Source organism: Gorilla gorilla, chromosome 2 (genome assembly GCF_029281585.2).
Source record: "Gorilla gorilla gorilla isolate KB3781 chromosome 2, NHGRI_mGorGor1-v2.1_pri, whole genome shotgun sequence".
In the NCBI taxonomy this organism is placed as follows: domain Eukaryota; kingdom Metazoa; phylum Chordata; class Mammalia; order Primates; family Hominidae; genus Gorilla; species Gorilla gorilla.
The window spans coordinates 53,501,250-53,516,788 of record NC_086017.1 but is presented as its reverse complement, the minus strand read 5'-3'; the positions used below and the strand labels follow the sequence as shown (position 1 = coordinate 53,516,788).

The following is a 15,539-nucleotide window of genomic DNA, read 5'->3' as shown; positions in this document are numbered from 1 at the left end:
ATTGTCCCACTAATATTTAGGATCCAGTCTGAGATCCTACACTGTATTTAGTCGTCATATGTCCTTAGCCTCTTTTAACCTGAGCATCCTCCTAAACAGGATGACCTGGTGCAGACCTGTAAAGTGAAGCAGGCCTGCTAGAAAGCACACATCTCCCCTGAATTCATATCCAAAACCTATCCCTTAGAAGGGGATATTTATCTTCCTTTTCTATATGAATAGAATACTGTTTGATTAAGATGTATAACCATAGCTGGGCACGGTGGCTCACGCCTGTAATCCCAGCACTTTGGGAGGCCGAGGCAGGCGGATCACGAGGTCAGGAGATCGAGATCATCCTGGCTAACACGGTGAAACCCCGTCTCCACTAAAAATACAAAAAATAATTAGCCGAGCATGGTGGTGGATGCCTGTAGTCCCAGCTACTCGGGAGGCTGAGGCAGGAGAATGGCGTGAACCCGGGAGGCAGAGCTTGCAGTGAGCAGAGATTGCGCCACTGCACTCCAGCCTGGGCGACAGAGCGAGACTCTGCCTCAAAGAAAAAAAAAAAGACGTGTAACTAATAAGGTGCCTTTTAATTACTTTTATATGCCATTTCTAAATCTTCTGGGAGTTACAGACTAGAAAGCATGATCTGAGTAATCCATGCTTATTATCTCTTTTATTAGTCTATGAATTGGCAGTGGGAATCTTTCAAAAACAGAGTGCCAGATGCTGACTCCAGTCCCTGGGTCTTTTGGAGGAAAGAGTAATGGCCTTTACTCTTTACCAAGTGTGATCAACTTGTCCCAGTTTTAAAGGTCTGTGTCTTGGGAACTTCTTCAGCCCAGGGCCACCTCACAGCCTCTAGAGCATTTCTACTGAGATGCCACAGTATATTTCTGACATTATTCTAGCCAAAACAAGCAAACTCTTGGCAGTATCTGGGGTAATGAGAGTAGATGGAGGCATGAGTGAGAGGAGGAAATATTCTTGTTTTCCTCACTGGTGCTTCCATGGCTAGACTCAGTTGAGTGATTGTGTGCAGAGGTTAGTGCAGCATCTAATCCGGCCTGGGCTGTTGTGGCAGGACTGTCTTCAGTATCCTGTGTCTTACCTCTCCTGTACCTTCCTGTGGAGTCTTAAGGGCATGGAGTTCCCTCAGGGAGTGGTCCTCACCAGCTTCCCTAAGTTATCTGTGTTACTGAGAAACTATTATAGTAAGGATGGGTGTATGCGGGGCTGATTCTCCATTCTCACGTCTGTCTACATCTGTGTAACTCCCCAAGGCAGCTGCCCTAGGTACAAGGAGGCAGGCTCCCACAGTTGCTCTCACTATTAACTGCCTGCCTGTAGGTAAGTAGTGTCTCTGCATCTCGGGTCCTCTGGAGTTGGCCTGGCCCTCTTTTAGCCTGGCCATTAAAATTGCAACTTTTGTCCTATGGAGATTCCTCTCATCTTCCAGCTTGAGCAGTGCGGTCCTTCATTTTTCTCTTACTGAAGTGTTTCCTAATCTGCTTCATAACTGAGAATACTTTTCGTTCCTGTTTCTCCTTGAATCTGGAATAAGGTGATTCCTGAAGACAGTGTTATGCACTTCCTTCTTAACCTTTGAGTTTGTGATAATTCCATTGACTTTTTTTTTTCTTTACCCAAATTCAGGAAAAGAATAATCCCCAGAATAAATAATCCATTATTCTTTTCCTGATCCTTGTTAAAATAACTCCCCACTCTCCACACACTCCCCTGACCTCTCCATGGTGAACTCACAGTGTGTTTCTCTACATCTTGACCACAATGGTCAGACTTTACCTCTTGTGGCCCAGTGATCCAGTTGTTAATGTAAAAGCCACATGAATTTAACTTATTTGTAGGTCTCTCTTTGACCCTGTGTGCAATTCGACACATGATAAAGAACACAATTTGGGATCGCTGTCTCATGATCCCATGCCCCAGGGTCTGTGTGGAACCTGGCTGCTCTGTGCCTTATAATCAGCCTGGCTGCTGTCCTGGCTGAGAGTCCCGATCAAAGGAGGATATTGGCTGCAATACAGAAATCATTCTACCCTCTGGTGCCCAGGAAGTCTCTATGGTCAAATCATTGTTTGTTTTTAGATTGGCCCCAACTGGAACCATAAGGTTTGTGCTACACCTGCAGGAACACTTAAAGCCTTCATGTCCCTGTCTGGTATTTTGGTTCCATTTTTTCATCTCGTATGCTTGGTAATGGTAGAGCAAGTTCCCATTAAGACCCTCTGGTAAAAGTAGATTCCAGAACTCAGTTTAGGCCAAGGCTGCCATGAGGCTTCTTGTTTCCGCCGCTTTACACCTTACACTTGATATTTACGTCATTGAGCCAGCTAATTAGAGAAGAGAGACTGGAGCAAGCCTGGCCAGGGAACTGCAAGATGAAAGTCTGTCACATCCATAACCCTGCTGCATGAAAAAACACAGAGAGGGGCAGGAATAACCCAAAGAGAGGGGATCTCCAGAGGTTTTACTATACAGGCAATTCCCTGAGGAGTGGACATACCCAGGTGGGATTACCATATGGGGACAGACATTTCCTGAGCAGAGAGCACCCCTGGATGGAACTGCAGGGACAGAAAGAAGAGACAGCTTAAGTAAGCTGGCCTGTATGTGCACTGTGGCATAACGGCTGGCACAAGTGTAGAGTGACTGAAAATGGGCACAAGAGGAGCAGAGCTGGTTCTTACTGTGGACTGTGTCACTGCAGTGTTCAAAGCTCCAAGAGCATCTTATGTCCTGGAGCCTTAAAGGGGCTAGGCTTACCAGCTTCCACTAAAAAAGCCCAGCAGCCTGTCTTCCCTCTACCTACATGATTCTCATTGCTTAAAGCAGAATCCAGGCAATGCCAGCACTTGTGTTGGTCTTGAGGTTATTATTGAGCTGCAGCATGCACCTGCATGATTGTAGCAAGGCTAGTGTTATTTTTTGATGATGAGGGCATAATATGGGCTTTGACTTTATTGGTTGGTAAGTTCACAAAAAGGAAAAACAAAAGGTTGTCCTCTGATGGCATGGTGTTGTTCAAAGAGCATTGGATTCCAGTTCTGCTTCTGCCACACCGGTGGTGTGACTTTGGGTCTGAGTAACATGATAGCGAGGGCTTAACTGATCTCTAAGATTCCTTCCCCTCTTAAAGAGTCTATCATTGTCCAGCTCTCTGAAGCTTTGCAGTCTCCTGGATAGGTGCGGGGTGGAAGATGATGTGCTTATGTACGGATCCTTTTATTTCACATACTGTTGAGTATGTGACCTTTCCTCAGAACAAACCAAATTTTAAATCTAGGTAGCTTTTATACAAGGTTGGCATGCTTTTAATCTGGTGAAGAAAAGCAAAATATTTTGTATCATATAGTTAAAAAATGCCATTTGATGGCCGGGCGCGGTGGCTCACACCTGTAATCCCAGCACTTTTGGAGGCCAAGGCGGGCGGATCACAAGGTCAGGAGATCGAGACCATCCTGGCTAACACGGTGAAACCCTGTCTCTACTAAAAATACAAAAACTTAGCTGGGTGTGGTGGCATGCGCCCGTAGTCCCAGCTACTTGGGAGGCTGAGGCAGGAGAATCGCTTGAACCCAGGAGGCGGAGGTTGCAGTGAGCCGAGATTGCGCCACTGCACTCCAGCCTGGGCAGCAGAATGAGACTCCGTCTCAAAAAAAAAAAACCAAAAAACAAAAAATATATACACATATATATATATGAAATTTGGCTTTAACTGAAGTGTGTATTTTACATTTGCTGTTGAAAATGTGAGGCTTCTATACTATTTTACAAATACAGAGCCACTTTTTTTCTGATTATAAAAAATACCCATTCATTAAAAATCAAATTAAAAAAAGTAAATAATGAAATAAAAATTATCCCAAATGCTACTATCTAGGAAGAACAACTTGGAGAAATATATCTGAGTAGCCATTGATGCAGCTTTTATTCATGTAAACAGACACACACACACACACAATAGCTTGATGTGTGCATATACACATGCTTCAGGTTGTGGACTTTGGTGTCAGGCTGTCTGTCTGGTTGTGAGTCCCAGCTCCCCTGTTTGCTACTGCAAGATATTGGACAATCTATTTAATCTCTTTCACCTAAGTTTTCTCTTTGGTAAAATGGTAGCATTAAAGTTTCTTCTTCAAGGGGTGAGGATTAATTCACATAAAAATGTACACTGGGCTACAGTGTACATTTGCATGTGGTAAATCATTAGCAAATGATAGCTGGTGTTATTTTGATATTACTGTGTATTTATTATATATATTTATATGATCATACTTTACATTTTTTACCTTACAATGTGTTAGGAAATCTCTCCATGTTAATAAATATAGTTGGGTCTGTATCTCAGTATTAATGATTCTATTGTATTCTTGTACCAGACTTTAGCCAATTTCTTGTTGATGGACATTGAAATATTAAGTTGTTTTTTGCCATAAATGCATAAATAAAAATCTGTAATGAACTTTTACATGCATATTCGGCTTAATTATCTTTTTGAGATAAATTCCATAAAAAACTGTAATGAACCTATATATATATATATATAGTTTAGTTTTCTTCTAAGAATTCGGGATAAATTCTTAGAAATAGCATTGTTATGTTGAAGAGTGTGAACGTTTAATATTATTTTTCTTGCTGCCTCTCTGCTTTCTGGAAATGTGATATCAAATTATGACATCTGTCAGCAATGCGTGAAAATGGTAGATTTTCTACACCTATCCCCAAACTGGGTTCTTTCCATTTTTTAGCTTCAGCTGATTTGAAAAGGGAAAGGTATCTTATTGTTACTTTGCATTTTTAAAATTGGTGACTCTGGACATCTTTTCAAATGTGTCTTGGCATATTTCTTTTATGAGTTGTATTTTTATGTTTTTTTATTTTCTGTTGTTGATTTGTAAGGACTCTTTGTATATCAGGGATAGTGAAATTTGTCTGTCATATTGCAAATACTGTTAAGGTTGTGCCTTGCATAATGAAAGGCATAAAGTATCTCAAATGAGAATAATCAGTGAGCAAATAATATATGAATTTGTAGATAGTGCTCATATACATGTTTAGAATGGAAACCTGCTTTTAGTGTCTCAGCAAAATTGTTTTATGATCTGGTTATTATGAATAAGGTTGTCCTTTTATTACTCACATTGAACAATGCATAAATGTTCAAAAACGTTGACCTTTGATGCGTGTCCCCAGATACTCTGCGGAACACTTTATTGTTCCCTTAAACTAGACATTCTTTCCAACTTTGCTATTTTTTCACGCATAGTTATTCTTCTCATATCCAAGATTGGAAACCTTGGGGTTTTCTGTGTATCTAGTCTAAGTTGAACACTGTTTGGCTCCCATCATCCCTTCCCAGACAGTGCCCTCTCCTGAGGCTACACCTACTTTTTGGGTTCCTGCTACTGTACTTAGCCCATGTGTTAGAATAATTTGATGCATGCTTGCTTCTGCTACTAGACTAAGGGCTCCTCAAAAGCAAGGTGTAGACTTTATTTACCTTTGTACCTTTTGACTCTCATGGCCTGGCTCATAGTAAGCACATGATAAGTGTTTATTGTATTTGATATTTCCATTTTGAAGGTGATGAGCTCAGCCTCTGTATTCTACTAGTAGGTTAATATTCGCCCCCACCAGCTTTTTATTACGAAAAATTTCAGTCAGGAGAGTTAAAAGAATACCACAAAGTATACCCATATTCTCGCCCAATAGATTTACTTACTGAGATTCGTATTACTCTGACGCAAAATCCTCTGCTCAGAAACCTACAAGAACGTACTGGCCATTGGATCAGATGTAAACTATAGCATTTGTTATCCTTAAACGGCTGCATCTAATAAAACGTAGCCCCTCTGCTCTGGTCAGGCCAGTCTTCTTATTGTTCTTTTCCCATGCTGTCTTTATTCTTGCTTCACTGATTTTACACATTGTTCCTTTTGTAGAACATGTGTCCCCCATTGCCTGGTCCAAAATTTATATGCATTAAGTGTTCTGACTGCATTATTAGCTATTTGGAGGTGACCACTAGATTTTGTCTTGATCTGATTTCCTTCATTGAACCTAGCATGTTGAATATTGATTTGGCTGGTATCTTTCAATAGCATTCCTGATACATTTGGAGTATAACTTGATTTTTTTTTTTTTTTGAGACAGAGTCTTGCTTTGTCTGTCACCCAGGCTGGAGTGCAGTGGTGTGACCTTGGCTCACTGCAACCTCCACCTCCCAGGTTCAAGCAATTCTCTTGCTTCAGCCTCCCGAGTAGCTGGGATTACAGGCGTGTGCCACCATGCCTGGCTAATTTTTGTATTTTTAGTAGAGACAAGGTTCCACCATGTTGGCCAGGCTGGTCTCGAACTCCTGACCTCAGGTGATCTACCCACCTCTGCCTCCCAAAGTGTTGGGATTATAGGCGTGAGCCACCGTGCCCAGCCGGGAGTATAATTTTAATCCAACATTCACTTAGAAGGCCTTTTTTGCCCCTGACAAAACCTAAGCTCTGTTAGAGGAAAAAAAAAGTTGAATGGTTCAAGCTAGATATCCTGAATCTGTTTAATCAGATTGCTGCAAGATTATGATTTCTACTGAAGAAAAGAAAGATGTTATGCAGTGTTGGCCACTCCTTTGTGATTGTTCCCTTGAGTTTGATTTACCTTTATACTTTGGAGTCATTAAAGCTTGTATGAAGTGCACAGTTAGAATAAGTAAGTCCAAAGTCTGAAAATTGCCCTGGTTGAGAATCATTGGGTTAGATAGGGTCACCTGAAAAACACTTTAGAGCAAGGCCTTTAAGCCTTAAGTGACTGACTCCATTTGTATGGCTCCAGCTTGGCTCCACTATTTTGCAAGCTTGGTAACAGAGCTGAAGGTGGTATCCCTGAGAAAGGCAGGGAAACTGGGAAGGAAGCTGAGGCTGGGGTTATGTTTAGTTTTGGTTTTATTGAGACAAATTTTAGTGAGATAACAGTGTTGGAAACTCCTGAGGGAGCTCAGCTTAGAAGACAAAACTAGAGACAGATTGCAAAGACAGCAACACAGGTTAGAGTTTGAATTTAAGAGAAAGAAAGAGGGTTTAGAGGGAGAAATAATACAGAAAGAAGGCAAAAGTCTTGAGATTGTTTCTTGGTCATATATATATATATAAAATATTTAATTTTCTTTATTCCACTGCACTTAAAGGAGGAATGATTTGGGCATATTTTTGCAGATAATGGTGGGGAAGCCAGAAGGAAAAGGAGATTCTAGAGGTAGGGAGAGAATCAAGGTAAGAAAGCATTCTGGAAACCAAGGAAAGAGTCTATGATAACTTTGAATTTAAATGGAAGTGTTTTGTTTTTTGTGCATCTAAAAGTGTTATTAATATTTTTTAACAGCAAGTTTGGGCTATTCCAACAAGAATATCTTTGACACACTAGGTAGACTACCTCTACCCTATGGCTACTTATTTTACTATCAGCCTTATCATATTTGTTCTTGCTGGTTAGAGCTGGAAACTTGATCAGAGTTGACTAGAATTTCTCTGAAGAGAGTTTAATTCCAGAGTTTTAATATTCTATTTATACTAGTAGCCAGTAATAAAAAGGTTACCATTTGTTGCATGCCTGCTATGTGGCAAGCACTGTGCTGTACATGTCTCTCATTTCCTTTCACACCATTCAGTGTGGCATGTACTTTTATTAATCCCACTTTACAGAAGAGGATAAATAAATTGCATAAGGTCACATAACTGAGAGGTCATGAATTGAATTTGAATTTATGTCTGTCTGTCTCCAGAGATCAAGCTCTTAACCAATTCTAATAGTTAGACATAATTAACCAAAGTCCAAATCACTAGAACAAAACAAGACAGAGGGATTGTATACTATTAATCAGAGTAAGCTAGACTGCTGTATTGTTTAAATCCTGACATATGTAATAGGCTCAAACATAATAGATTTCTCACTCATGTAACTGTTCAAGGCAGGTATTCTGGATTGGTAGGTGGCTCAACTCCCTTCTGATTTAGGAAGCCATACTTCCCTGTCTTGTATCTCCCCAGTATCTCAGTGGCCCATGGAAAGGGAGATAAAACATTGAGGAGAGATAGAAGCACTCCCTTAAAAGCCTTGATCTGGAGTTGTGAGTACTTCTGCTCACATACTATTGTCTAGAATTTAGTCTCATGCTCCCCTAACTCCAACTGTGTGGAAAATGTAGCCTAGCCGTGTACTTAGACAAAGAAAGGGAGAGTGGATTTCAGAGGATAGCTCAAATCTCTGCCACAGGAACCAAGGAAAAGGGATTGGGTAGAGAACTAGACAAGAAACCTTAGACAAGGTCTTGAAGATTCTCTTGATATTCTCCTGAAGTTATCCTAAAAATGCAGGTTCTTTTGGGGTTCATTTCAGTCAATAGGATACAATTTCATAGGCTTTCATTTTTACAGATTGGAAAGGACTACTTATTAATTGCCCATTAAATAAATTATTGAGGATTACTGATATTTAGTATTCATAAAATAAAATTGGTATACTTCTAGAGTTCATTGAAGTCTAATTCAGCAGTCTACTAAAATATCTAGCTGGTTTTCTGTGCCTGACAGTGTGATAAAGATTAATTTGCAGACACATGCATGTACAGTCATGTATTGGATAATGACATTTTGGTCAACAACAGACTGCATATATGATGGTCCCATAAAATTATAACACAGCTGAGAAATTCGTGTCACCTGCTGACATCGTAATGTAACACAGTATTCATGTGTTTGTGGTGATGCCGGTGTAAACAAACCTACTGTGCTGCCAGTTGCATAAAAGTAGCACATATAATTATGTATAGTACATAATACCTGACAATGGTAATGAACCCACTTTTACTGGTTTATGTATTTACTATACTATACTCTTAATCATTATTTTAGAGTGTACTCCTCCTTATATTGAAAAAAAAGTTAACCATAAAACAGCCTCAGGCAGGTCCTTCAGGAGGTATTCCAGAAGAAGGCATTGTTATAGGAGATGACAGCTCCATGTGTGTTACTGCCTCTGAAGACCTTTCTGTGAGACAAGACATGGAGGTGGAAGACAGTGATATTGATGATCCTGACCCTGTGTAGACCTAGGTTAATGTATTTGTGTCTTAGTTTTTAAAAAAAAGTTTAAAAATTTTAAAAAATTTAAATAGAAAATGGCTTCTAGAATAAATATATAAATAAAATATTTTTGTACAGCTGTACAATGTGTTTGTATCTTACTGTGTTATTACAGAAGTCAAAAAATCAAAAAGTTTATAAAGTGAAGAAAACTTTTTAAAATATATTTAGTATAGCCTAAATGTACAGTGTTTTATAAAGTCTACAGTAGTATACAATAATGTCTTAGGCCTTCACATTCACTAACCACTCACTCACTGACTCACCCAGAGCAACTTCCAGTCCTGCAAGCTCCATTCATGGTAAATACCCTATACAGGTGTATTCATTTTTAAATCTTTTATACTGTATTTTCACTGTACTTTTTCTATGTTTAGATATACAAATACATATTATTGTGTTACAATTGCCTACAGGATTCAGTGCAGTAACATGCTGTATAGGTTTGTAGCCTTGGAGTAATAAGGCTACAAACCTATACATACCTATACTGTATAGCCTAGGTATGTAATAGGTTATGCCATCTAGGTTTGTATGAGTACACTCTATGATGTTTCCACAACAGTGAAACTGCCCATTCTCAGAACTGTCTTTGTCATTAAGTGATGTATGACCGTAAATGGTTGGAATTCTGCAAATTGTTAGAAGGATCCTTTGTTATCAGTTCATTGTTGGTGTTGTCTTCACTTGGTCATGATTTTGGCTTGAGGTTTACTTTTTGGCTGCTATTTTTTGTTATTAATATTTGGGCACTGTTTTACTTGTTTTATACATTTAATTTTGCTTTAGGTCAGAAGATTCTGTAATATGGTTTCACTTTGTCATTTTATCTTGAACTGTTTAGCTCATCTTCAACAGAGTTGTATGGTAGATAATTCAAAATGAAGATTTCATTTAGTAGGAAAAAACATACAGAATTTGGATATCTCTAATGACTCTATTTTCTCTAGTTTTAAGCTGTGTATCATGGGAAACGAACTTCTTGCTTACTATGAGCTTAACAAAGTAACTTCTTCATTCAATTTTCCTCTTGGTTTTTAAAGTATAAATTATAGGACTTTAGGAAGATTACATAGAATTGTGTATTTAGGTACCAATACAGTGTCTTATATGTAGTGAGAAATTCAACAAAAGAGAAATTTAGTAAAGAGGAAATTAAATTTAAAAGGCGGTAGGGGAGTTCCTATATTACAAAGGCCGTCTGTTCACTAAATATAAGATTGCTATGTTCCAGATGCCAGATCGTTTGCAATCATTTCCTTCTGTCTTAACACTCTTGGCCAGGCACATGGCTCACACCTGCAATCCCAGCACTTTGGGAAGCTGAGGAGGGAGAACTGCTTGAGCTCAGTAGTTTGAGACCAGCCTGGACAACATAGGGAGACCCCATCTCTACAAAAATGAAAAAATTAGCTGGGTGTCATGGCACGCACCTGTGGTCCCAGCTACTTGGAAGGTTGAAGTGGGAGGATTGCTTGGGCCCCAGAGTTTGAGGCTGCAGTGAGCCACGATCACACCGCTGTACTCCAGACTAGCCTGGGTGACAGAGCAAGACCCTGTCTAAAAACAAAACAAAACAAAACAAAGGCCATGTGCAGTGGCTTATACCTGAAGCTGAAGTCCCAGCAATTTGGGGAGGCCAAGGCTAAAGGACCACTCGAGCCCAAGAGTTCGAGATGAGCCTGGGCAACATGGCAAAACCCTGTCTCTACAAAAAATACAAAAATTAGCTGGGAATGGTGGCACATGCTACTGTACTCCCGCCTGGGCAAAAGAGTGAGACCCTGTTTCAGGGTCAATTTTTGTATGTTTGAAAATGGCTTTATTTGTCTTTTATTCTTGAGGCATATTTTGACCAAGTACATAATTTTGGAGTAGCCATAATATTCTCTTGGGACACTGAAGATACTCTTTCAGTCTAATTATTGCCCTTCAAGGTACTTTGTCTTTATTTTTCTGCTTTAAGAATTTTCTCTCTCTTGGCTTTTCTGATGTTTTACTGTGCTTTTTCTTTTTATTTATCTTGATGGAGGTATATAGAGATTCTTAAATCTGTGCCTTGGTATATTTTGTCAGCTTTGGGAAATTCTTGGTCAGTCTCTTCAGATATTGTTTGTACTCTAATACCTCCCCCTTTTAGTTCCTTGTAGTTCCTTGTCTTTTACTCTTTTTACGTGTTTTCTTCATTTTTTGTCCTCAGGGCTCAATTGTAGATATTTTCTTTGTGCCTGTGTTATCATTCATTGGTTTTTATCTTTAGCTTTGTCTGATTTTGTATAAAACCTTCCTTGGGTTCTTAATTTTGACTCATATTTTTAAATTCTAGAATTTCCATTAAAAATAATTTTCAGTTCTTTGCCAAAATTATCAATCTTGTCTTTTAGTTCTTTGAATATATGATCATTATTTTAAAGTCCTTTCACTTACATTATTTGGATCTATTATGTGTTTGTTTCTATTGCTTGTTACTATTTTTCATTTTCATACATAGTAACTTTTCTCCTGATTAAGATGATGCAAACCTAGAATTTAGTTCCTATCGGGGTGATCTAATTCTCCTTCACTATTATGTTTAGAATGTAGCCTTTTCAGATCCCAGTTCAAAGTGGGGATTTTATCTGACTGTCTTCCTTGGTGGGTTCTCTACTAATTACACGTTTTGTCCCCTAGCCTCCCATGGCCAACAGGAGCCCTGCTTAGTGTCTCACCCTCTCAGCAGAGGCCCCAGGGAAACTGGTTGCAAGTGCTTAGCTTTCTGGACTCCATTATTTCCCACTGCCTTGGTTTTTTTTTTTTTTTTTAGACAGGGTCTTGCTATGTTGCCCAGGCTGGCCTTGAACTCCTGGGCTCAAGTGATCCTCCAGGCTCAGTCTCCAAAATAGCTGGGATTACAGGTGTAAGCCACCATGCCCAGCTTAGTCGGCTTTTTGTTATTCACAAATTTTTAAAAATACAGGTCACATATTCTTTATCCAAAATGCTGGGACCAATAGTGTTTCAGATTTTGGATTTTTTCACATTTTGGAATGTTTGCATTTATATAATGAGATCTCTTGGGAATGGGACCCAAGGCTAAACATGAAATTTATGTTTCAAATGCACTTTGTACACATAGCCTAAAAGTAATTTTATATAATATTTTAAATAATTTTGTGCATGAGATCAACTTTGTGCTAAGTACTTACGTGTGGAATTTTCCACTTGTGGTGTCACATATATATGCACATATATATGTATGTGAGTGTGGGTGTATATTGTCTAGTTGTCTTCAGCAGAAGAGTTTGAACCCTTTAATCTGCTGTCCTGGAAGTGGAAGTCTTGGCTTGTGTTCATAGTTAATGTGTCACTTTGAGGATGTGTAGTTTTGGAGGAAATGTATAGTAGTGGTTCTGCCTAGCTGAGATGGGTACTGTAGAGAGTTCCATATAATTACACCTTGACTACTCATTACCCACTAACATTTTTCTTTTTCTGTCTTTTTTTTTTTTTTTAGTAGTTATATTCAGTCCAGTTGTCTGCTTCTATAGATTTAACCCCGAGCTATCCTTTCCTCTTCATTGTCATTGTTCAGACCAGTATCAGCTTTTTCTAGACTACTTTAATGGCCCCCTAACTGGCCTCCCACACTCTAGGCTGACTCTTTGTGATCTGTAATAGCTCCCTACCGACTACATCAGTTCTCTGCTCATAATGAATTGGTGACTCCCATTGTATGTTAGACAAAGCCCATTTCCTTTGTAATCTGGGACCCTAGTTGGATACCAGCTCATTCCCACCCTTCTTTCCTCCTACACAAAGTTAATGTTCCCACCATACCTAAACATTTGTATTTCTCTAAGCCTCTTGGCTGTTTTTTCATCATTATTTTCTAGGGAAATATAATTTTGTCTACTTAGGATACCTCTCATTGTGTATCTGGCAAACTGCTACTCATTCCTCTGAATCCTGTTCAGATGTCACATTCTTTGAAAATACTTTCTTATTCCGCTTGTGTGAGAGCACATTTGACATCGTTATCCTTCATTTACACAAATGTCTATTCTGCTGCATTCTGAGCTGCTTATAGAAAAGGATGGCGTTCTTTCCAAAGCTTGGCTCACACATGTACTTTGAACCATTGGTTGAGTCTGTCATATAACCCATCTGAATCACGAGAAATTTGCTTTTATCTTGGAAGCCAGAATTAGGTATAATTGGGAGAAAATGAAGTCTATAGCATATTTCTCTTTGCCATAATAACAACCCATTTTCACTCTTTATTTTAATTTTCAGCAGATTTGTCAAAGATGAAAGTGACCTTATCAGCTTTGGATACTTCTGAGAGTTCTTTCACACCTTTGGTGGTCATAGAACTTGCTCAGGATGTCAAAGAAGAAACCAAAGAATGGCTGAAAAACAGAATTATAGCTAAAAAAAAAGATGGAGGTGAGTAAAATAGTCACTGCTCAGACTTAGTCTGGCCTCCCACACTGTATGCTCAGTCACTAAAAATGTATTTGCAAATGTGTTTTATAATTTTCATTGATATATTTTATTTACTAATGTTAAATTTTTTGCCTTTTATTATCTATCTGGGACTTGAAAGGAGGTCCTAAATCAACAGAAGGCTTTAAGTTCCCATTAAACTGAAAGCAGCATGAGTGGTTTTCTTCACAGCTCTAAATAGTATGCCTACCACACTGTTTGGTGCATAGTAGGTGCTTAAAAAATATTTGTCAAATGAATGGACAAGTATCTATTGTATGCTCTTTATGTGCCAGTTATGGTGCTAAGGGAGAGATAAATATGGTCTCTTCCTGCAAAGATGTTACCATCAGGGTAGAAAGAAATTCAAAATAAAGAAAAGTACATGGAAGAGCTGTCACAAAGCAGTGCATGGCATGAACAAATGAATCGTATATACTTACTGTAAAAGTAAAGGAAAGGGTTAGATGACACTATGGCAGTACTTTCTTCAGTGGCAAGGAATGACTTAAGATGCCAAGGTTTAGCTTTCTCTTGACAGGTGACCCGGGTTCCCAGTCTGGGTGAGAAAGCAGCGGGTGTTTTAGTGTTTTACATGAGCAAGTATTTTGTAAACTACAAAACAACACCTTAGTCTGCACAAAGTCTCTGAACACCGGACTAGACTTAGACTCTTTAAAAAAAAACTGTTACTATAAACTGAAGTTATTTCTTAAGAATAAAATTGGAATCAAAGTGGAATTAAAATTTTTTTCAAACAGTTAAACCAGAAGGAAGCTTAAAAGCAGGAGTATTTGCTTGCTGAAATGTGAGCATTTCACTGAACTTAAGTCTGTTCTTTAAAATTTTTGTGATTTAGGAACTATGTAGTGTTTCAGTGTGAAAGATTCCAGTGTATTCCCAGCCATCTTTTTGCTGATTGTGTGCCTTCAGGGACTCACAGGGAAGGGATGGGCATCTTTCCACACTTTTTGGGCGATCATAAAAAATCTTTCCAAAAAAGTGTTCTGCATCTTCCAGGTGAAGGGAGTAGATTTATACTCATGTTTACTTTGATTATCTTCCAACCTCCTGTTAAATTGACAATAATAATAAAATGGTTAAAAAATATATAAAAGACCGAAGTCACATGGACCAAAAAAAAAAAAAAAAAAAAAAAGAAGATACAAGAGCAGCAAAAATTGGAAGCTAGGAAACAGGCGGCTGAATAGTTATTGACTTGTCAGATTTGAGAAAGCCAAAAGTTAAGCTGACAGGGAAGGAAGTTGAGATGCAATTTGGTTTACTCTGTACAATACCCACAATGACTCAGGAATTAGGGACACTGGATCTATGGAGGTGGGGATAAAAGTAGGACCAAGAAGAAAAGATAAGTGTTTGAGATCCATATCAGAAATGATACAGAGTTTCAAATAGCTAGAAGGAGGATATTGAATGTTCCCAACACAAAGAAATGATAAATGTTTGAGATGATGGGTATGCTAACTACCCTGATCTGAGCACGCTACATTATAGGTATTGAAGCACTGCTATGTACTCCATGAATATATACAATTATTATATGCCAATTAAAATAAAAATAAATAGATCCTTGAATCTCTTCCATATTCTACAACCCCAGCAGAAGACTTGAGGTTTATTCTCTGGAGATGGTCAGATGCATGGTTTTTGGCATAGAAATCTATGCACAGTTGAAGGCACAGATTCTGTACTGAAAATAAGATACTGAATACCATTCCCCTTTCCCCTACTCCACCACTCACATACCTAATTCAGTTTCCAAAATATTAGCAGCAAGATTCACACCTTGTAGGAAGCAGATTGGACAATCTTTCTTTGGAGAACCTGACCAGCTTAAGACAAAATAACAAAAGGTGCAGAAATCAGGGGGTTGCTAACGGAAAATTATTTGACCAGACTGCCTTACATTAAAGG

General features: G+C 38.7%; 1 protein-coding gene across 2 annotated transcripts in view; it reads left to right on the top strand.

The window, feature by feature from the left end:
- The window catches only part of ANO10 (anoctamin 10), a 254,858-nt gene that overhangs the window by 2,959 nt on the left and 236,360 nt on the right, over positions 1 to 15,539 (top strand). The window contains exon 2 of one of the 2 annotated variants that reach the window (XM_019023785.3): positions 13,416 to 13,565. In XM_019023785.3, the coding sequence (XP_018879330.1) occupies positions 13,427 to 13,565 (139 nt within the window). In that variant the 5' untranslated portion in view covers positions 13,416 to 13,426. Of the gene's footprint in view, positions 1 to 13,412; positions 13,566 to 15,539 lie in introns of both variants that reach the window. The other variant, XM_019023786.3, reaches the window with a different exon arrangement.